Consider the following 24,211-nt stretch of genomic DNA (forward strand, 5'->3'; position numbering starts at 1 on the left):
GTTCCATGAAATAAAAATAGGGTAGAACTATAAACGGTAATGTATGTGAATTACAGTATAACATTTCATTGTATTTTCCTAGATGAGAATTAAGATTATTTAATAAATTATGTTCTTACACATCACTGAAAGATTTTGAAACAACACCAATAGAGTATGGTCTAGTGGAGCGTTAGGCAATAGACTGGAAATTAATGTCAGTTGTTTCCTTCAAATTAAAGTTGACATTAGTTTTAAAATATTAATTCTTCATGTGCCATGTATAAGATGCTATACTCTATGAAGAATACAAAAGTCAATTATAAGTAGTTTTTTCCCTCAAGGAATTTATGAATTTTCTTGTATGGGAGACAGTGTACACTTTGTATAAAACAAAAAATAATAAACATATTATGAGTGGGTATGAACAAAGTACCATGGGAGAGTTTGGAGGAAGAGAGACTACATCCATGCGGAAGATCAGAGATGACTTCATGAAGAAGACAGCTAAGTGGAGTCTTAAAGGATGGTTAAGATTTCTGAAAATAGAGATGCAGGTAAAATTATTCCAGGATGCAGAGACTAGGTAGACTACGTACTAAGGTAGTATAGATCAAACCACACCTAGAGGCTAGAGCCTTTGACTTGTAGAAAGAAAAGGGAACTTACATAGAGATATATCGTTGAACACAGGGTAAGTTAGAGCTAATTTTTTATCGAATTATGTAAGCATTCATTTATTCAAAAATATTTGAGTACTTACTTGGTGCAAGTTGGGCATTAGTAGTATATTTATGAGGTACTCAAAGGCCCTGTCTAACATATAAACGCTAAAAAGTTTAATCCTTAAATCACATTGATTTTTATCAACCACAGACATGTCCACCGATCTGTGGCAACACAAGGTATTTTACAGCTGTTACACAGAACATGGATTTTCATGCTTTTGAGAGAAAGTTGGTATTTCCAAATAATATTGCTTCTAAATTTCATCCCAGTTGTTTCTCACCCCAGTTCTCATGAAACCAAGTGTTAGGTAGGGGACGGGGAGACTAGCGGCTCTTTTCAGCAAGTTTTGGTTTATGCCAGAATTAATTTTGTTTTAGTATGCTTTAACCGAAGACAAAGAAAAACAGCCTGTAAAGAGAGACACCAATGGTGATCTTTGGGACAAAAAGATTTTCCTCACTGAAAAGGAATCGCTGCAAATTTCCTTGAACTAGCCAGCTCCCCGTACAATAAAATGATTCAGAATGTTTCTAGAACACACTGCACTGAGATACACCTGTATTCATACCTTGTCCGTCAAAACAATCTTTGTTTTCTCTCAAGCTAGGACTTGCATTATTAGACACGCCTCGTGCCATGGTGGCAATGGGGGTGGGGTGGGGGGTTGAAGGTGACGGAGTGGCAGCCTGGAGGGCACTTTCCCTTTCTCTGTCTCCCCAACCAGAATTCTGCAGCTTCCCGCTCAGACTCACCTTCCCGCTTCCTATTTTTCCCGCCTCGACTCTCACTGCACCCCCCGTCCCAGTCCCCACGACGCGTACACTTTCCCATCCGTCGGTCTTTTAGCTCTCACCCACTTCCCTCCCCGCCCTCCGCCTCGCCCCGCCCGGCGCGGTGCGCCCACCTGGGGAACTCAGCGCTGCAGCAGCAGCCCGCGCGCCCCTTCGCAGCCCGGAGCTGCGGGGCATGCGCTCTGCAGCGGCGCCGCCCTCCCCCACCCTTGCCGCGGCAGAGTTATGCCAAGTATGTGAGGAGCCCGCGAGGGCCAGCGTCGGTCATGGGGAGCCGCCGCCGCCGCCGCCGCCTCCGCGAGCGCAGCTTTCTCGCGAGCGGGGCTCCGAGTTCTCCCCGCACCCGGGGCGAGCCTGGCTGCTGAGGCGGAGGGGGATGACGGACCCTCTGAGGAAAACGCTGTCCAGGCTCCGGGGAAGACGGGGTCCCCACGCCACCGGGGGGCTCGGTCTCCGGGCGGCCGCTGCAGCCACCGTGGCGGCCTCTTCGGCTGCCGAGGGAGACGCGAGTGGTGCCCGGGACGCCCCCTCAGGCGAGCGCGCCAGCAGAGCTCGGCCGAACCTGGAGCGGCCCCCGCCGTCGCCTCAGGCGTGGGGTCCTGAGGCTGGGGTCCCGGGAGGGCGGCCGGAGAGGTCGGGGGCGCTCGGGCCTCCGCCGCGCGGCTGGAAGGAGGCCACCCCCCCAACTCGTGCCTCTCTGTACGCCCCGCCGGGCTCCGAGGGCAGCGGAGAGGACGAGGAGGACGACGCCGACTACTACGAGAACCTGCCCGGAGGCTGCCAGCCTGCGTCCCAGCCTGAGGGGGCGGAGGCGGAGCGGTGGCCCCCGCCTCCCCTGGCCGTGGGCTCCTCCCCGGGGGCGGAGGGCGGCCGCCTGGAGACAGGCAGGCTGCAGACCCAGTTGCGAGAGGCCTATTATCTGCTGATCCAGGCCATGCACGACCTGCCCCCTGACTCCGGCGCGCGGCGGGGCGACTGGAGCTGGGCAGATCGCGGTTGCCCTACGGGAGCCCGGGCTCCGGGCCAGCAGCCTTCCCCCTGCGGCGCGGCGGACCGCCGAGCCTGCCCCCGAGACTGGGGGCGCGGAGGCGGCGGCCGCCCTTGGCAGCAGGTGTCCCCGCCCCGGTCGCCTCCTGGGGAGTCGGGGGGAGGCCGCCCACGGACTCCTCGGATGCGGCTGTCCTGCAGCAGAAGTCTCGACAGCCTCCAGGTGGGTGCCAAAACGCCTCCGTTCCAGCGGTGGCCGAGCGACAGCTGGATCTGGTGCGGTACGCGCGGGGAAGCGGAGGAGCCCCCGCCACGTGGAGGCGGGATGGACGGCTGGAGCGGAGGCAGCGCCCGGGCCGCGTCGCCCGCGAGCCCCCGGCTTCCCAGCTCCCAGGACCCTGGCCGCTCCACGGGAAGCCGCGGCAAAGGGGACGGCCAGGAGGGGCTCCCCTTCCTCAGGCCGCCCGCGGTGACAGTCAAGAAGCTGCAGAACTGGATGTACAAAGGACGTCTGCTGTCCTTGGGAATGAAGGGTCGCGCCCGTAGGACACCCCCCGATGGCACGGGTGCTCAGGCAACCTCTCCAAATCTGGGCGCTTTGAAAATGCGGGAAAGTCAGGTCCTGTCGGTGCCTCCAGACCAAAGAATTACGCTGACAGGTAGGATGCCTTGCAATCAACATGCTAACTCTTTGAGCCTTAAAGTTTACCGAGCGAGCTTCGGTTTTAGAGCGAAGAAGAAGGTTTTGCAGACAGGTACGTGCCCGTGCCAAAGTGAGTGTCATGTCAATGGCAGCCTAATACGATTTCCCGGTTACCTCGGATCATACATTCTGTCGTTTTTTGCTTTTCTTTCTTTCTCTTTTTTGACAGTGGCATGAGGAACTTGGGGTTTTTGTCTTGCCTTCTCTAAGAAACAGTGTACCTACTCCTAAGCGCAACAGTACGAGTAAAGGTTAAGTTCACCACACACTTTTTAGTGGATTTAAGAGTTGGGCGGTGCTGCCTTGATTTTTATTCTTTGTAGCTCTAGGCGAACTGTAGACTTTTGTGGAGTTTGTGAATTTGAATTTGATCCAAGTTAGACTTTATGGGCTTTTTAAACTGTCATTTTAGTCATTACACCTCCTCACCCAAAGGAGCTTTCTCACCCCCACCCTAGGAGCGTTCGTGCACACAGACAAACCAAAACCCAAAGCCAAACTAAACCGGAAAAACTATCATAGCAAAAAAATTTTTTTAGTCGGGTAGGATTTCACTTGTTTCTTCTCTTCACCTCTCCCTCCCCTCCCTAACCCCCAAACCTAGCTCTAGATAATCTTATTATTGTGGAAAATGAAGGGCACTTGGATTTTAATCAAAAGAAAAGTATGTGTTATGTACTTTTAAAGAAAGTGTAGGCATTTAAAGTCATTTGTAAAAAGTATATTTGTCCTAATAATAGGATTTTGCTCCCTGTTTTGTATATGTGATTTTTAGTTTTCACTGAAGGTTTACATTATCAATTCTAGAAATCTCTGAAGTTGTAAATAACAAAAAGTTCTATTGTGAAAGAAGTACCTTCAAACTGAGCCAAAAACAACATGATCTTTTGGATTACAGTCTTAAAGACTTCTCGTGAACATAATGACTTACATATTAGTAATAATTTAAGAAATATTAAATGCTGAAATGTAAAAGTATTCACAGTACTTGGCTGTTTCCCTGGTAAGAATTACAAATCCTACAGGGCTAGGTTTGTACACATTAACTTTTTTAACCAATAAACACAAAACTGGGGAGAAACAAAGTTCACAAAACTTTTTATTACACAATGAAGACAAGTCAAATGATTCACTTCAAGTGTGTGCAAAACTAGAAAAGTTCTTTTGAATCTATGAAGTTCTAACCCACACCTGTCAAAATTTTCCCTCAAACTTTTTCCATTCCACCTAAATAAAAAGATAGTAGAATGCAGATTTTTGTGAAGAGAGATGTACTTTATGCTAAGTTCATTTTAAAATATGTATTTCCAGTAGTAAAGTATTTGTAATCATTTATTATATTTTATTGTTATCCTCCACTGATTTTGGTACAGTTAACTCTTTGTAAGACAGTTAATTTTTAGCCATAGCAAAAATCTGTATAAAACTTCAGTAAAATATGTATTACCCTTTTGTTGCAAAGGTTAAACATTACTATCTGATGGCTTTTAATATTCTCAGCTGTGGTGGAAAAATTCAAGTTTTATAAAAGTAATAATAAATGCAGTAACTTTTAAGAATGAATTCATTGACTTTTTTTCATTGAGAAACTAACTGAATGAAATTAATTTTAAAATAAATGACGTTAGAATTACTATGTGATTCTCTGTATAAATTAGATATTTACTAAGTGTAAATTAGATATTTCACAAGAAACCTAAACAAAAGTTTAGGTAACCTCTGGTTTAAACAACTTACTCAGATGTTGTTTCCTTTCAAATCATTAGTTTATCTTTTAGGAAAGATTAAAAATACTTTATGCAATGTTTATATATCTAGTATAGATTTGAAGAGTTTAGTCTTTTTTAAAAAATTGCTTTTTATGATGGTTAGTTGAATTTACTAAAAACATTCTGGATACTTTATAGGGTCTGCATATAATCTTTATTACACCTCCATCCCCTCACCACCCCCCACCCACCCCCACCCCATGAAGGTATGACAGCTATTATAGAAGAGCAACAGCAAAAGAAAATAAGAGGTTAAGTACTTTACCCAAGGTCACTGAAACTAGTATATGGTTTATGTATACTAGTATATAGGTCCAAACTATTATGTGGATTCAAACTCAAGTCTTTATAACTCCAAAATCCCTATTTATATAAGGTCAAAGGGACTTTATGGGCTTCCCCCACATCTCAGTGGTAAGAAATCTGTCTGCAGTTCAAGAGACCTGGATTACATCCGTGGGTCGGGAAGATCCCCTGGAGAAGGAAATGACACCCACTCCTGTATTCTTACCTGGAGAAGTCCATGGACAGAGGAACCTGGCAGGCTATATAGTCCATGGGGTTGCAAAGAGTAGGGTGACTGAGTGACTGAGCACACACGCAAGCAAAGGGACTCGAAATTTCCTTAGAGGTTTGATCTAATTAATTCTATTAAATTGCTTGGATTGAGGAGATGGGAAATAAGTAGCTTCCTCAAAGTTGCAAAGAAGCTGAGGGACTCCTAGAATACAATCAATTGCTGTATCCACTTTACACTTTTACCTTTAATTAGTTCAAATTGGTTACTTGGATTCTGTTCTTAATCATGTTTTCTAAAAAATTAACCAGGCAGTCCTGATGAAGCAGTACATTCTTGATTGTATAAAGAGGTTAAATAGCCTAAAGGTTTCTATCACATTTTGCTATACAATATGATTTGTGAGGATATTTTCTTTCAAAATACAGTTATAGTTAGAATTTATAACACAAAACAACTATATAGGGGGATAGAGATACCTAGCCTACATAGGTGTTTTGGAAATTTTTGAGACCATATGACAAATGGAAGCCAAAGTGGTTTTCTGTTTTGATTTCTGGCTCCTATTAAGAACCATTAAAACTTTTGATATTATAATGCTGCCAATGATTTGATAAAGAATGTAGTATTCACACATTGGCCAGTTTGTTACTAGTTGAGATGATTATTAAGAAATTTAAAGTCATTCCATAGTAAATATTGTTAAGTTTCTGTTAATATTGTTATGGGAATTTTAATCTATTTACTGACTATACTTCATTATAAGTCTTTTATAAATTTAATTAGCAGATAGTACTCAGAAATAAATGGAAATGTTTATTTTCCAAGTTGACCACCAACTTGAGCTAGCTTGGCCTTTTACTGGTTTAAAAAACAATTAGCCTACATTTGGCTCTACTCTTGTTCTGTGATCTGTGAAAGAAGAAAAATTAGGGCATGTAACAAGTAGTATTAAATAGCTGGTATGATCTTGTGCATTATATCTTAATTTGAAGTTGACATTTAATGCAGATTTCTACCAATTCTGTTTTCTGAAATATTTGTAGCTCCATTTTTGTAACTTTATGAGCTATATTTTCTTTATGGGTTTTTCCAATAAATTCTTTTATGCATTAGCCCTTTCAAAACTAGTAAAACTATGTAGGCAAGTAATTTTTGTCTGTCTTCTACATCTAAATCTTTCTGTTAGAAATTCTGCCATTGTGGCCCCAGAAGCAAGCAGGTCCATTTTTTAGTTTCTGTTTTTTTGTTTTGGGAACAGTGCCATAAAACGTCAGAGTTGCTGGTGGCAGGAAAACACTGAGAATTACAAATTCAGCAGAAAACAGTGTTGTGTTGATTTTTGAAAGTCCTACATTTGTAAATGGTGCTTAATGCTTTGAGAATCTCTAAGACTATTTTCCAGACCTTTATCACTCAGACTGTGGTTCACAGTTATAGAGCAGAGCTTTTCAAACTTAATGTGCATATGAAATCTTGTTAAAATGAAGGTTTAATATGTGTGAGGGTGGAACCTTGAGGTTCTACATTTTAACAAACTGCCAGTATAGATGTTGTTATTTGGTACACACTTTTAGAATAGTAAGGCTCTAGAATTCTCAGTACCTCCAATCACCTATCTTGATATATTGTTGAATGCTTTGAAAAAGCATTCTACTTTATTCTGGTGCTTGATACTTATACTGTCCCCTTTGTTAGAGCAAAGCGCTTGAGCTGTTTCTGCTTCAGTTTTGTGGGTTTTTTAAAATTTTTATTTATTTATTTTTGGCTCTGCTGGATCTTCACTGTTGTACTCGTGGTGAGCAGCCTTTTCATTGTGGTGGCTTCTCTTGTTGTGGAGCACAGGCTCTAGGCTCACAAGCTTCAGCAGTTGCAGCACGTGGGTTCAGTAGTTACGGCCCGTGGTCTTAGTTGCTCTTCGGTATGTGGGATCTTCCCAGACCAGGGATCGAACCCGTGTCCCCTGTGTTGACAGGTGGATTCTTAACCACTGGACCACCAGGGAAATCCCTCTGCTTCAGTTTTGTAAGTATAAAGGAGACAGAACCAAACACTTGAATCTTCAGGTTTCATTGATTAAAGTAAATTAAATCAATTCAAGATATTTATTGAATATCTATTAAATGTTTGCGTATTAGATTCTGGGAGAGTAGATATCCTTTAGTAGTAATCCAGGTGTACTCCTGCAAACTTTGTAATCGGTTTGAGTGCTGCCTCTTCCGTTTACCAATAGGTGATCTCGGGCAAGTTACTTGACTTTTCTGAGTAGTACTATATAGTTTCAAAATATTTCACACATTACCTTACTTAATCCTAGGAGCCACCGTATAAGGTTAATTGGGTTGATACTATCATCATGTTCAGAGAGGGTCACCTTACTTCCCTACTTTTAGTAGCTGGCATGCTGTGGGGGGGACAGGTGAGAGCATGGTTTTTGAGGTTAGACAGACTTAAATTTGAATCCTAGGACTAGCACCTTGACCATATTCTTCATATGTTTGAAGCTTATGGAACTAATTCAACCTGTCTCAAGATTATTGTGGGAGGTTAAAGGAGGTTAAGGTCTTTCTTATTGCTTTATTTCTTGTTCCTGCCACATAATAGGCACTCAGTAAATATTTCTTGAGTAAATAAATATTTGACGTAGTAGGCATTCATGGGAGATTTCTTCCCTTCTAATTCTAAGTCTGTTCCTCTATTCTTGCCTCTGGAACTAATTGAACTTGAAGCCCAGTTTGTGTTTAAGGCTTTGTTTTGTTTTTAAATTAATCTGCTTGATTAGGCAACATTTAGGGTTATAAAAAGGGCAAATTTACATTTTCAAATGATTTTTTTCAGTAGAAGGGAGGTTACTGAAAACCTTGATTAAACATGAACCTAATTTTTTGGTTGTTGTTAAGCTCCTCAGAGTTTAATGTGTTTTTATCACTCTCTGTTACTAGACTACTATATTTTACTTGCTGTAATACTAAAATGAATCAACCATATACGCACTCAGAGTAGCACAGATTATAATTTACAAACCTGGGATGATCTTAAAATTAGAAATATGGTTTTGTTTTAATTATTTATGCATAGTAAATTAGCATTACGACATATGTTATTTAGTTTATTGACTGTCACGGAAGCTGGCTTTATGTAACTTTTTGGAAGTGTAAAAATTTTCCCCTTTATATGGAATTAATGTTATATATACGTTTTTAGAGTCTTATCCATTATATTAATACATGCACAGATCTAAGTATTTGATGTCCTGCATTGGGCTATGAATTCCTCAAGGCAGGGGCCGTTTTGTGCATTCTCGTATTCTTGCTACTTAAGCTTGTGCCTGTCAGTAATATAGCTGTGTTGTGTGTATTGTGAGACAGGATACTTAGTCCTAATCAAGGGCCTTCTTAGGGATTTTTAATTTTAATTTTTGCTCTAGATATTTAGAACTTAAACTCTGTATGAGTTGCTACTGCATTATATGGTTAGAAAACTAGTGTTATTTTGAAATTTCAATAATCAGTAAGACACTTAGTAATAAATGAGGTACATTTATTTTGAAAGATTTTTTCAAAGTTAATCTTTGTGTGAAAGGTAATACTATTACTTTGTAGTTTCTAAAGTTCTTGTAGTAGTGAGTTGAAAGTTCCTCATATTAATTAATTAAAGGCATGCTGTGTACCAAGCATTCTATTCAAGCTTTTTATAAAACATGTTTTGCTTAGGATAAAGCTGTTTTAGCCCTATGATATTTATAAAGGTAGTTTCAGAGCTTGTTTATCATTTTTCTTAAGAATTCTTATGGTACCTGATAACTAAATAATAGAAATCCAAAATTTTTCTTATTTAAGTTTAGTCTCTGAATGTGATTAATTACACTTTTCTTTCTTCTTATATTTTTAAAAACAGTATTTTAATAACTGGTCTTCAGTGACATTCTTTCTTGGTATGCCAGGTATTATATTCTACCTTCTTTTTTTCTTTGAAACAGATTTATTTGAAAATGTCTATGAATCTTCAATGAAGAGAAATGAACTCGAAGATCTGAAGGATAATCTTGGCTTCGGGGGTCATCAGCCACTTAACAGCATTACCGTGTCAAAGAAACGCAATTGGCTATATCAAAGTACTCTGAGATCTTTTAATTTGGAAGAAGAAAATAAGAAATGCCAAGATATAAGTCATTTATCTGTTTCACCTATTTCTCTACCTAAACAGCAGCTGTCACAACATTTTCTCAAATCATCTGAAGGATATTGTACGTATATGGCGTGTAATGCTACAAATTCTTCATTATCAAGAAACTGTTCATTAGACTTCAATGAGGAAAATGATGCAGATGATGAAGGAGAAATATGGTACAACCCCATCCCGGAGGATGATGACTTTGTTATATCAAATGCCTTGAGTTTTGGTGAGACAGACTCTGCTGTTCTGAAGTTTCCTGATGTTGGTTTGAAAGTATTATCTGGCAGTAACCTAATGAAAGCAGAGCAGTGCACTGAAGACTTGCTCTGCTCTTCTGAACACACGGGCGATGTTCAGACCACACAGTCAAACGCGATAAATCCTGTAGATCCCATCTGTCCCACAGAGTTTGTGCAGCAGTACAAGCAAAGGCATAGACACAAGATGCAAGAACGTACAATTATAGAGGACAGCCCCATGTTGAAATCTCCTTTTGCAGGTAAAGATGATCATATATCTGCCATTTCTTCTTTCATTTTCAATTCTTTGGCAGTTTCTAAAACTAAGTATAGATGTTTATTGTAGCCTTGTGCCTTTCCTTACAATGTGAGTGTATTTTATGAAAATAAAACTCAAAAAGGTTTATAAACATTTTTATATACATGCTGGTTTAATTATTCCTATCACAGACTTGGTTTTGTAAGGGGTGAAGGAGCTGGAATCCTACACCAACTTTTAGTGTATGTGATGTGGTTTAATATGGCTGTCCTTTGAGGCAGTAATTACTTTTCTCTTAGTTGAAAGAATGGAGTCATGGGGACTGGAAAAGATGTTTTCTTTGTGAATGTCTTGTTTTGCTTCATTCATGTATACATTCATTCACACCTAGCCTGGCCACAGATGAAAAATTTTATGTTCAGTATACTAGCAGTCATTAGTTTTCACTTTTGTGCCTACATTTCCTCAGAAACAAAGGAAAAGAAGAAGAGAAAAAGAGACCAGAGCTGAAAGTAAATATTTTGCAAATAGGTGCTATAATAGATACGGAACCCAGAAAGGAAGTAATTGAATATATATTAAGTTGAACCATATGAAATTGCCAATATTTAACAGCTTTTGGCCGGAAAAAAACCTGATATTTCATATAGTTCAACCTAATGGTTTTATTCTTTTTTGATTTCTGATGTGCTTCTTTTTAAATTTAGTCCCAGATGTAGTACCTAGAAAACAGAGCATAAGCACTTTTGAAGTGAAGTGAAAGTTACTCAGCTGTGTCCGACTCTTTGAGACCCAGGGCAGAATCCTGGAGTGGGTAGCCTTTCCCTTCTCCAGGGGATCTTCCCAACCCAGGAATTGAACTCAGGTCTCCCACATTGCAGGCAGATTCTGTACCAGCTGAGCCACAAGGGAAGCCCAAGAATACTAGAGTGGGTAGCCTATCCCTTCTCTAGCAGATCTTCCCAACCCAGGGATCATACCAGGGTCTCCTGCATTGCAGGTGGATTCTTTACCAACTGAGCTATAAGGGAAACCCTAAGCACTTTTAGTTGCAATTATTAAATGCTTTTTAGAAAGCAGTTCTATTTTATATCAAAGATTTTAATTTAGAAAATTTCAAATGATACAGAATATTCAAATATGTGGGGTGTAGCCAGTGTCCCTATACTTGTCCATATACATTGGGTGGTGTTATTTATTTAAATAGTGGCAGCCTACTTCCAAACATCAGTATCTGCATCTCTACTTGGAGGACTCCTTCCAAAGTGTTAGGGAGTCTCCTGCAGGTCAGCCTGAGAGTGCCCTTTTCAACTCCTGATTGACAGGAGTTGGTGTAGGCCTACACCAACTCTCTCCTCCCTTGTTGGGATAATTCTACATTGTTTCCCAGTTTTCTCATGAACTTAAGCTCTAGTTACCCATAGTGGTAGCAGGCTTGATAATTCACCTTGAATTTTCTCCTGACTTTTCTCACTTTCTTGCCGATATTTTTGTACTTTACAAATAAACTACTTGCATTTGGATCCTTTTCTCAGGGATGTGAGAAGGAGTAAATGTTACATTGATAAGAAAAAAAAAAGTTAAAAAACAGTGTGAACTATATCATGTTAATTTTGAAAGAAACAATGAAAAGCTATACTGGAAATGTTAATATCTGACTCCCCCACCCCCAACCCCAAGGTTGGGATTAAAATTTTGTGTGTGTGTGCATATCTAAATGTAAACTGATTTTCCACAGTGACTGTGTTTTTCTTTTGTAATGTGGATGGGAAGAGTAATAAATGGTATATAAAATAATAATTTGAAACACAGGTTGAGATCCAGATGGAGTGATGAGGAAAGCTTGCAGGAGAAGGGCAAACAGATAGTGATGGGTGTGGAATGGTGCAGAAAAGGCAAGAGGGCATAAGTATAAGAAAATCAGTGTATATAAAGTGAGATACACTTTAAGTACTGTCTTTAAGCTTTATTATTTTATGTTTGTCGCAAACTGTGTATCCGTTAAGAGGACAGACATTACTGAAAAAACAAAAACAACCACCCAAATTTGAAAGTACAGAAGGATGTCAATTATGTCTCCTTTCTTACTATTATTCTTCTCCTAAGATTACTGTTATAACAAGTACATTCCTATGTTGACCAAAGGAGATATTCAGACTATTTATATAATCTTTTTTTTGTTTTAATATGATCAGAAAGGTTATTTACCTAAAGTGACAATGTTTTCTTTAGCAACATTGGCAAAAATCTGTTGAGAAATAGACAAAGAGAATGGTTAAATTTCAAAATAGTGTTTTGATTAAGAAATAGGAAAGCTTAAGTATTTTTAATATGAATGACAGTTTTATGATCATCCTGACACAATTATGACTGCTTTTTACCTATTAACTTCTGCATATGTATGTACCTTTTATCTAGTTGCTGTCATAGTGGACTATTTTTGGATTTCGCAGATTTCATTTATTATCTATACTTTGTATTCTTACATGTGGTGGTGGTTTAGTCGCTAAGCCGTGTCTGACTCTTGTGACCCCGTGAACTCTAGCCTGCCAGATTCCTTTGTCCATGGGATTCTCCAGGCAAGAATAGTGGAGTGGGTTGCCATTTCCTTCTCCACAGGATATTCCTGACCCAGGAATCGAACCTGGCTCTCCTGCATTGCAGGCAGATTGTTTACCGACTGAGCTATTAGGGAAGCCCTATTCTTACATGTAGATTAATATTTTTGTTCCCCAATTTTTATAGTATTTAATTGGGTTGATGTGCCCTATCTGACTGGTTCCTTATTGTTAGGTGTTAATAGAATGTTTCCACTACTACTGTGGTGATCTTTATCGTGATCTGTTTTGCTTCATTAAGATTGATTACTATTAATAGTATCTTTACTTGGTCTTTACAGCTGGCAACTATTATAGGTAATTTCTATTTTGTATTTCCTAAAAAGTTTACCAGTTTACAGGCAACTAACAGTTGGTTAATTCAATTATTCAATATACATTTAGTTCCTGCTATGTTCCATTTACTGTTCTAGGTGCTGAAGGGAATGTGCCAGTTTCAATTGATTCTAGTCTGGTTCATAAATTTATTTTGAAAGATTTTTCCTTTTTTGCTTTTCTTTTTTAGCTAATCTGTGATTTGATTAGTATAATTGTGGTTTAATTTTAAATGATTGTTGAACTTGGTCATATTTCAGCTCTTGGATTTTATAAAAATAAAGCACTTTTGTTTCAATAAATTCAGTCTTGCCTGCAGTAGAAATATGTTTTTAAAAAAGTCATTATATTAGATTGACTCTTTATTTAATAAAACCTAGAACAATTTTGTATACTGGGTAGCTTCTTTAGGCCATGAAAAAATAGATAGATTGTATGCTACAGCAGGACTCTGATTACTGTAGACTATTTTAGACCAGTAAACCAGTAGAATTGTACTACAGTTTACAGTATAAGGGAATGCTTTGTCTAGTTTATTAAACACTCCATTTCTTATTAGTTACGTACCAGAAAAGCCCAACAGGCATACTTAAAATAGTCCTTTCTCTGTAAAGAAACTATTTTGTCAATAGGACACACAAAGAAGGATGGAGAGAGGACTGTTAAGACTATTTTAATACTTTAAAGAAAGGTCATTTAATCTATTGATTTTTTGAAATGAATAAACACTTCTCATTTTAATTGTCAAATGTGGTACTACATAGAGTAGCCTCTGGTACTAGGGTCATTAAGGATCTTTATAAGGAATTAGATAAAGTATGAAAAATTAATTTAAATTTTAAATAATTGGGATAATACTCTGTTTTTCTTTAAAGGCACAGTTTAAATTTATATAATATTAAATTTTTAGAAGCTACTTTCAGTTTGCTCTATTAATTTGAAAACTTACCAGGAAATATTCAGATTTTTAAATGAAATTGATTAGCTTTACATCCTTTTTTTTTTAAAACTGGGAATTAAAAGTTTAAGGTTAAATGGAATGCTTTAACTTCTTAATAATAGTTGAAGAAAGGTCTTTGAAAGTCAATTTGATGTATATGTATGGAAAGAAAAATGTTTAAAAAGATGGAAAGACTGCAAGCATAGTATTTTAGAGCACAGATTCTGAAAGCCTGTGTTCAGATATGAGTCCTTATTCTTCCACTTACCAGATTTGTGATTTTAGACAAATTAGACAGCTCATGCGTCAATTTCCTCATCTGGAGAATGGTATCTTAACTCGTAAGGTTATCATGAGAGTTAAATGAGGGTCCGTGCATGCTAATTATTAAATGAAGTTTTCATACTTTGTCTAGCTTAGTAAAAGTTGACTGGTATTATTTTTAATAATAAATATTATAATTTAATAATAATAATAAAAGCTACTTTTAATATAATTTTCACTGCTATATTACCGTGATTAATCTCCTGGAAGTGCAGTTTTATAGTGATTAATCTTTTGGTGTTGTGGACTGTTGTTTATTTGTGTTTTCTAAATTTTTACAAAACTTTTTATTGTAAGCCTGAGTAACTTTGACATTCAGAAAAAAATAAAGCAGTTTTTGAGGAGAAAAATTTGAAAGCGTCTTAACACTTTATTCTTTATGGAAACTGAAAATTATGAGGAAATACATTTTTTCAATCATTCTTATATTAGGTGAAATTTCTAAATAAATACATTAAAGTAGGAAATGTAAAAATTGATGTTTTAATATGTTAAAATGAACATATTAAAATAGGAAGCTTTCCTAGTTTTCTTTGATATCCACTGTTTACAGTTATAAATACATACTCACGGAAGTATATTGCAGTGGGAAAGATTGAAAAGGAGCCTATATTACCTTTCCTCCAAACCTTCAGAATAGAAAAGCAGATGAAGAGGAAGATGTTTCTTTCCACCATCAGCCTTTTGTAGATCTTGATATTCTGCTTAAACTTGGTAATAGGAATTCAGCTAAACTTTTGACTAAACCTCACCATTAAGATGAAACAGGGAATAATTTCTGCCCATATGAGAGCTTGTTAAATTTGTGGTTTATAAAGTAAAAAGAAATTGAAACATATCACCTTATTTATTTATTTTTTTCAAGGTCTAGGGAGTGTAGCTGCTACAAACAAGACTGATTTGGGAGTTATGGAACCATCTTCACCAAGCCCTAGCCCTGTGAAAAAAGGCAGTTCAATAAATTGGTCTTTCCCGGATAAAATAAAATCTCCACGAACTGTGAGGAAACTTTCCATGAAAATGAAAAAGTTGCCAGAACTGAGCCGAAAACTGAGTGTTAAAGGAACCTTGAATTATGTAAACAATCCAGATAATACTCCTTCTTTGTCTAAATGTAACTGTCAAGAGATTCATCATGCTGTTATTCTACCTTCTGGGAATACAACCACAGCTGCTAAGAGGAATGTAATAAGTCGGTACCATCTTGATACCAGTGTGTCTTCTCAGCACAACTATCAGAAGAAAACGTCCGTGAGTTCTAAGTATTCCTGCAAAGGTGGTTACCTCAGTGATGGAGATTCACCTGAACTCATAGCCAAATCTAGCAAATATGGATCCGAAAACAAATTTGCAAAAGGAAAAGACATAATTCCAAATAGCAGTAGCAAGAATGAAATAGACATTGATGCTTTTAGACATTACAGCTTTTCTGATCAACCTAAGTGTTCACAGTACATATCTGGCCTCATGAGTGTGCACTTCTATGGTGCTGAGGATTTAAAACCACCTAGGATAGACTCAAAAGATGTCTTTTGTGCAATTCAGGTAGATTCAGTGAACAAAGCCAGAACAGCTTTGCTCACATGTCGAACAACGTTTTTAGACATGGATCACACTTTCAACATAGAAATTGAAAATGCACAGCATTTGAAGTTAGTAGTGTTTAGCTGGGAACCCACTCCAAGAAAAAACCGAGTGTGTTGTCATGGAACTGTTGTTCTTCCCACCTTATTCCGAGTGACAAAGACACATCAATTGGCTGTCAAACTTGAACCTAGAGGTCTTATTTACGTAAAAGTGACTCTTTTGGAACAGTGGGAGAATTCACTTCATGGGCTAGATATAAATCGAGAACCAGTAATATTTGGTGTTGATATTCGAAAAGTTGTAGAGAAAGAAAATATAGGCTTGATGGTACCACTTCTGATTCAGAAATGTATTATGGAAATTGAAAAGAGAGGCTGTCAGGTATTATTTTACTGTGTTTCTCTATTGCCCCCTTATCTATCTATTTAAGTAATTAATTCAATTTATTTATAGTAAGTCTTAAGAGAAGGAGTTCAAGGTAAGTTTAAAAAAATTCTAATTTAGACTTTTTCTCATTCCTATTCTTTATTTTTATTACATTGCTGTTTAGGATATAATTTATGCCTTAACCTGTGTTGTAAGTGATTGAAAGCATGCTAGATGGTCCTTTATGTTTGATGCAGGGCTGCATGGACTTAAACTTTGAGATGAAGATATGGCATTTTACAGTGACATTCCTAGGAAAAGCCAGAGCTAATAACGTGGACTAAGACTAATTCATTTAAGGAATGTTTTTGCATAGTTTGACTTTCCTTTGATAGAGAGTTCAACAGTGACTCTTATAACCCTGTTTCACTCCTAAAATTAACTCCCTGCCCTTATTTCCTGTTCTCCCTTAGTTCCGCACTTTGGAAAGCATAAGTTTATCCATGTCTTACCTTTGGGATAGCATGGTGGATAAGGAGAGGTCCTACTAATAAAAGCACATCTCATTCTCTTTTCCTTTTAAAGAAGGTAAAAGCAGTTCATTAGAACAAACAAAAAACCTGGTGCTATTTGTAACAAGATGGGCTTCCCTCGTGGCTCGGACGGTAAAGAATCTGCCTGTAATACAGGAGACCTGGGTTCAATCCCTGGGTCGGGAAGTTCCTCTGGAGAAGGAAATGGCAACCCACTTCACTATTCTTGCCTAGAGAATTCCACGGACAAAGGAGTCTGGTGAACCTTAGTCCATGGGGCATAAAGAGTCGGACATGACTGATACTTTCACTTTCATGTAAATGTGAACCAGTTGATAGATCTTATTTTTTGGGCTTTCCTCGTGGTTCAGTCAGTAAAGAATCCACCAGTCAAATGCAGGAGATACAGGAGACTCTGGTTCGATCCGTGGGTTGGGAAGATCCCCTGGAGAAGGAAATGCCAACCCACTCCAGTGTTCTTTTCTTGGAAATCTCATGGACAGAGAAGCATAGTTCATGGGGTCGCAAGAGTTGGACACGAATTAGTGACTACACCACCACCTCCAGACCTTATCTTTATTTTCATTAATACTTGTAGAATGACAATGAGAAGCAGTATGTCACTGAGAATATTAATATGAGGTACAAGTAATTATTTATACTAATCTTTTGCAATACAAAATAAGCCTTAGAATCATTACTAAAGTATTTTGCTTTAGTGCTATCAGAATTTATAACATTGATCAAAAATATCAAGGACGAATACCATAAAATCTGAAATAAGATTTCTTTAGAAGAATGTAGAAGCAAATGTAAAATAACCTACCTTGAATTTAACATGGGAACTATAGATACCTCCTAACTTAATGAAACTTGCTATAAAGATACAGGAAACTTAGATTCTGGTTTCTCATCCATTATTGTCTGATGTTGGGCAAGTCACTTAATCTCTGTGAGTCTTTTCTGCTTATATTAATAAAAATAGATGTAGTAACTTTCTGAAGCTGAGAGGTAGGATATTTGAATTTTTGAAACCTCTTTCAGATATGTGATTCTATCAAGTCAAGTTTATGTTGCCTGGGTGGAAGTGAGGCCTTTAGAATCCAGCTTTTGGTCCAGTTACTCTTTTCTTAAGGGTGTCTATTTTCCCTCCATATTTTTTCCCAGGCAGCATATAGAGAAGCCAGAGGTTAGGCAGACTTTAAATAAAGCTAAAGTCTTTTACAATTGTACATAAAATGTGTGTTCAGTCGTGTCTGACTCTTTGTGACCCCATGAATTGTAGCCTGTGCATGGAATTCTTATGTGCATGGAGTGGGTAGCTATTTCCTCCTCTAGTGGACCTTTCCAACTCAGGGATTGAACCCCGGTCTCCTGCATTGCAGGCAGATTCTTTACCGTCTGTCTGAGCCACCAGGGATGCCCCCTAAGTAACTCAAATAGCACTATACTTTTACAGTCTATTTTCTGAAAATATTTTATAAAGAGCAAGTAGATAAGACTATTTTAAGTGATTTTTAAATGCCAAGAAAATATTTTTTAGGAATGCTTTTTATTCCTATAAAGTTTAGAAAGATTTATTTTAATAAGGAATTATTTCTTGTGAAATAAAAAGTCAGATTTACAGTTATATGTTTGAAACAGTACTTCTTAAACACCTTTTCTTGTTTTGTCTCTTTTGCGTCTCCCTGTTCCACCCCAATACACATACAGAAAGAGGCTGATATGCGCCTGTATTTTATAAACCAGCATACTGCTTAAATTTTGTTTACCTTTCTAGTCAGTATTCTTTTTTTTTTTTTAACCATGACAATCAGGTTTTGCTAGTCATACAAAAATAGTTTGTGATATTTTCCAAATACTTGGAAGGCTACTATCATGCATCTCCTGCTTCGAGTTGGAAAAGATTAGTATAGAAATCATACTCATGGTCCGTCCAGTTTAGATTCTGTCCTTACTAGAGGCATCAAGCATGTACTTCAAGTGTTTGATTTAAAAAATCAGCCTCTGAAGTTAAGGAATATATCCTAAAATATTCCTCCCTGATTTATGTATAGTATATCTTCCTTCTTTTATTTACTTTTAAAAACTATATTTGTAATTTCAGCTTTTGGGATAACACATTAAATTATCACCTGCTATTGAAGTATTACTTTCTTTAATTTGTTCTATGTTCATCTTTCTCAAGCTTAAGAGGATACATCTTTATGAGATTTTTGTGACACTTTAAGTTTGCTTACACTAGAAGGGCTCTACTCAAATTGGTTTCTTCTAATGTTGTAGTGTTTCCTTTGATCCTGTTTAATATTTTAGTTTCATTTTCTGGATCATTTGCCATTCTGATTTTCTTTCTCTTGATGATATAACTAACACCTGCTACTGTCAATATGAATACACCATGAATGTGGAGAAGAATAGGAAATTTGAATTTTATTCCTAGTACATTCCTTGGTTTCCCATATCCTGGTGATCCTTTTGAATTCAGCAGCACCTTGAACTACCTTCTTTTAGAAATAGTTGTAGGTTCTCTACTATCTTTCAATTAATACTGAGTGCTTGTCATCTCAAATATTTTGGATAACATTTCCGTGTTTCCATTCCTGACACTTTCCTATATTAAGACCCACCTTTTGTAGTGTAGTCTATCAGTTATTTAATAATTCATAAGAGGTTAGCGTCATAAGTAAACCTGTAAATTTCATTTGCTTTCTTCCTCTAGATCATTTTTAATATTTTTAAATGATGTCTAGTTCAGATCCTTGGGGATCGCATTGTGTGTTTTCACTTTATTTCTGTCTTGAAGTTGGATATCTTTATGCAATCTTTCAATTCAAGGTGACTGAACTTCTTCCTAAATAGTCTTTGATGTAAAAGTATAGATGACGACCACTTTCCTCAATTTTCATGAAGATTTTTTCTTTTAAAAGGCCCCAATTGCTTAATCAGTCCTGTTTTCTCTTTAAGATACCATGTTGATTTTCTCTTAGTGAATTTATATTGAACTAACAATGTTTAAAAAACAAATCTTTTTAATGTAGATTGAAGGGAGAGTGAGTGGTGTCTTTGCACCGTAAATACATTTTGAACTAGAAGTTTTATTTTCACCTTTATGTTATTTCCACTGAATTTCCTTCAATGCTTTATAATCAATTCATTTGATAAGTTAAAAAAAAACCCTAGATTTGTTTTCATTTCTTCCCGAGAAACTTTAAAAGATAACTTTGCACAAATAGTTTCCTGGAACCTTATTTCAAATGTATACTTAAAAATTAAAAAAAAAAAAAAAAACTGAGTTTATAGCGTTTAAAAATAAACTGAGTTTTAAACAAATTAAATAACTTGACCAAATTCACCAAGCAAGGAGTGATAGTGTGGGGCTTTATGAATCCAAAATCTTTGATTAGCTGTTGTGCTGTATTACTTCAATCTGGAGCAAAAGATGTAAAAGGGCACCCATGGAGATATTGGTTGAGTGTATAAAATTAAAGGGAAGGGATTGTGTCTTTGCTTAAGATATTATAGCTAGCACTACAGGTGACATAGTATATCATTTGAATTTAAATGAAAGTATAAAATTTGTATTAAACTGTAACTACCATCAGTATAGTCTGTGGTGAGACTTCAGAAGCTTATGTTTGAGATATTTTTAATTAAATGCCATCAGAATGTATAAGATTGCCAAAGTCATGTAATTTGTACATACTGTACTATTATATTTTCTTTTTATCCAATTTACCATAATGTGGCGATAATTTTATTTCTAGGTAGTAGGCCTATACCGATTATGTGGCTCGGCAGCAGTCAAGAAAGAACTTCGAGAGGCTTTTGAGAGGGATAGCAAAGCTGTTGGTCTGTGTGAAAGCCAGTACCCAGATATAAATGTAATAACAGGTAATAAATAGATGTTATTTTTATGTCCACATTCTAAAAGACTGCCTCTGCAGGAAAGAGAATTGAAATACTGTTTTGGTATTATTCTGAAGTCTTTTTTCCTTCTTTCACAAACACTACTGTGTTATTTTCTGTGGGGAGGTACCAAGATATGGTCCCTGTTCTCAAACAGCCAACCTTTGGAAAGAGTAAGACCTACATTAAATTAGCTCCAGTAACTGACAGAAGGAAAAGGGTACCTTGTCTTCACAGAGTGATAAATAAAGTGCCATCAGGTTCAGTTTGACTGGTGCATAGGTAATATAAGGGGCATTGACTATCTGGTTAGAGAAATTAGATTTATTTACTAGGCAGAGGGAATCCAAAGATTTTTGAGCAGAGGAATGAAATCTTCAGAGATAGTCTTCAGGAATACTTATCTGGCAAGTCTGTGTGATGGATTGATATTAAAAGATAGAAGAGAAACCAGTTAGGAAGGCTTGGCAATAGTCTCAGCAAAGAGGTAATAAGAGCAGATGGCATCTTATCAGCAGTAGCAACAGCAGGAAGGAATATAATTGAAAGTATATGAAGACAGGGAGGGCCCAGACAAAAATGACTTTGACACCTGGTTGATTGGATTCCATTAGCAGAAATAAGAAAGAGAAAACTACTGCTTTTGGTGGAGAAATGTAGAAAAAGATTATGAATTGGATTTCTTTTCAAACATATTGAACTTGAGGTACCAGTTGGAGATCTCAGTGGATATATCAAGCAAAGTTGAAAGTGCTTATCTGCAGCTAAGGAGAGGATGTAGTAGAATGTGAGGGGTCTCTTATTTGCCCAGGTGATGAATACAGTTCAATGTACAGCATTGCAAATACTCTTCTAAAACCCTGAGTGATGAAAATGGCGATTTGGTGGTCATTGGCACTAGTTATAATGAACACCTTCCAATTGTCTGTAAAGTTTCAAAAGACCAGAACTTTGAGGATCTCCAAACTTTGGAGGCAGGCAAAGAAAGAAGAAACACCTAAAGAGATTGAAAGGAAAGGAGTCAGAAAGTTTGGGAAACAAGAAACAATAGAGTTTTCAGGGCAAGGTATGATGCAGTGTCATTCTGTGGAGAGATCATATGAGAACAGAAAAAAAGGCCTTTAGGAGATTTTTGATAACTAATCAATATTTGAGGACTATTGGCTTATAATTCCATGTTTGTTTTTTGTTGTTGTTTTGCTTTTTATTAGCAAAGTTTTCAAGCGTAGAATACTATGGTAAACCTTCTTTGTCCATCATCTGGCTTCCGTAATGACCAAACCTGTTTCATTTATACCCCTCATTTGATTCTCCCCAAACTTGGACTATTTTGAACCATAATCTCAGATATCACATCCTTTCACCTACAGATGCTTTGGTATGTATTTCCAGATTGTCTATGTATTTTAATAGTCTTTCTCTTCTCTCTATTGTCAACTACCATTTTTTTCCCTTACTCTAACAATATTTGTTTTTATCTTCTATGCTTTCTTATTTTGCACACAGTTATCTAGGTGAGAATTTGAGGAGGGCTCAACTTGCACATATTAGAGATTTTTAATGATTGGAATCCTTAAAGCCAACTTTTAGCATTGAGACTTTCCAAATAATTGAACTTCCCAATCTCTGAACTCTGAATGACTGTATTTTCATCGATTATTTAATATACATTCTTGAATAACTAAGTTTCATCCCAAGCATTTTAATCCTAAAAGAAGACAAACCAAAGCACTTTTTTTCCTGTAAGTTTTAGCAAACCAGAAATAATGGTTACTTTTATTTTTCTAATGGAAGAAAATTTATTATTTCTACTAAAAAATGGGTCATTCCTACAAAAAGGTAGATTTTTTTCCCTTAGTAGTATATAATTAACAGAGTTAGCAAAAGACTCATTTTATGAATTTATTAAAGAGAAATTTTACAAATATCAATTCTCAGAAAATTACATTCTGAATAAAAAGAGGTTTTGTCTTAGTTGAAGCCTGGACTTGGAGATAAAAATTATGTCAAATGTATACAGTTTAAGAAGATGAAGTGATGTGGTTTGAATTGTCAGAAATTTGTAGCATATGCAGAATATATGACAGTAGATCAATGAATGTTAGATTTATAGAAGCATTCTTTTCTAAAGTTGAGAGTTTCCATAATTTATGAATTAGATATTTCTTGGCTTTATTCTTTGTATTCCATTTCAGTAAAGTTGTTTTTCAGAAGAACCAAGAGCTCTTTTTTTTCCTTGATAAAAGGCCAATGGAATGATTTAAGCTTTGTCTGAGAAATACCATTGGAATTGCAATAAATTATACACAGGGGCTCATCATGGCTCAACATTTGGGGAGTTGGCCAGTAATAGTGTTGCCTCATGTGTTTGTTCCGTGTGAACTCACATTTCTAAGTAAACTTTGAAATATAATTAACAGTTCAATAGGTCTAAGAGAGATGTTAATGGAGTGAATGATAGAGTTTACTCACAGTTTAATGATTTGTTCTTAGTAATTGGTTTGTCTGGAATACAGAATGAAGTACTCCAGACAAACCAGATTTTTTTCAATCAGGTACAAAATTTAAGGTGTAAAATCTATTCATCGTTTTAAGAGAAGATATTAGACAAGTCAGTGTATTTATTATTTAGTGATTATTAAAGTTTTAGGCAGAGAGAATGGTGAATTTTGTGACTGAGAATTAATAAAATATAGGTACTTCAAACCAGTCTCTGAGAAATAGATGTAGTTTTAGAGATAGAATGCCCTTTTATTTTCAGTGTGATGATACCTATATTGCATCACAGGGATGAGTAGAATCTTCCTGTGGAGTTGGTCCTTGTGCCTGAAGGTAAAAGGCATATGATTTCATAGTATCTAACTATTACAGGGCAGCTTAAACCAGTTCTTTATTTACCAATAATTGCCTGCTTCAAGTACATGATAAAAGATATACTGTGTTGCATTAAATAAACTTCATCATTAATTTCCCCCAAGTCTTTTATAAGTAGCTTCTGTAGCATTGTCACCACAAATTTATTATCTTATTTTTTTATGTCCCAAAGTGTTTGAAAGATGTTAAGAACGCAATATGCTTTTAAGATGCCCCTGTCTATCACTAAGTTTTTGAGATAAGGCCATATGGCCAATTTCTAGATTTATGAGTCATTATATCTTATATGTCACAATGTACTATAAATACTTCCTCTCTGTATCATTTTATAAAATCTTTTGATTATTTTTCCTGTGAAGTTAGTCAGCATTTATTAATAGAAAAGCAATAATAACCTTAACTTCATTGAACATAAATGCTGAGCATACTCTAAGTGCTTAATGTTTGTTATAATAATTCTCCCTTATTTGCCTTCAGATTATAGTGAAGTAAGTAATCTTGAACCTGGATCAATTTAAAATTCCGTTTATTTTAGTGGTTGTTTGGTATATTACTCATATAAAGGATAATGATATTTGACATATATTTTCACTAAGTTA

At 36.9% G+C, this 24,211-nt stretch overlaps 1 protein-coding gene across 2 annotated transcripts in view; it reads left to right on the top strand.

Annotated features, from left to right (window-relative positions):
• The first annotated feature begins 1,781 nt into the window (after window positions 1-1,781).
• SYDE2 (synapse defective Rho GTPase homolog 2) overlaps window positions 1,782-24,211 on the top strand; it is a 41,141-nt gene continuing 18,711 nt past the window's right edge. For both annotated transcript variants that reach the window (XM_065909971.1, XM_065909979.1), the window contains exons 1-4: window positions 1,782-3,145; window positions 9,455-10,150; window positions 15,212-16,314; window positions 20,597-20,723. In XM_065909971.1, coding sequence (XP_065766043.1) covers window positions 1,876-3,145; window positions 9,455-10,150; window positions 15,212-16,314; window positions 20,597-20,723 — 3,196 coding nt within the window. In that variant the 5' untranslated portion in view covers window positions 1,782-1,875. The remainder of the gene's footprint in view (window positions 3,146-9,454; window positions 10,151-15,211; window positions 16,315-20,596; window positions 20,724-24,211) is intronic.

Source organism: Muntiacus reevesi, chromosome 1, assembly GCF_963930625.1.
Source record: "Muntiacus reevesi chromosome 1, mMunRee1.1, whole genome shotgun sequence".
NCBI lineage: Eukaryota > Metazoa > Chordata > Mammalia > Artiodactyla > Cervidae > Muntiacus > Muntiacus reevesi.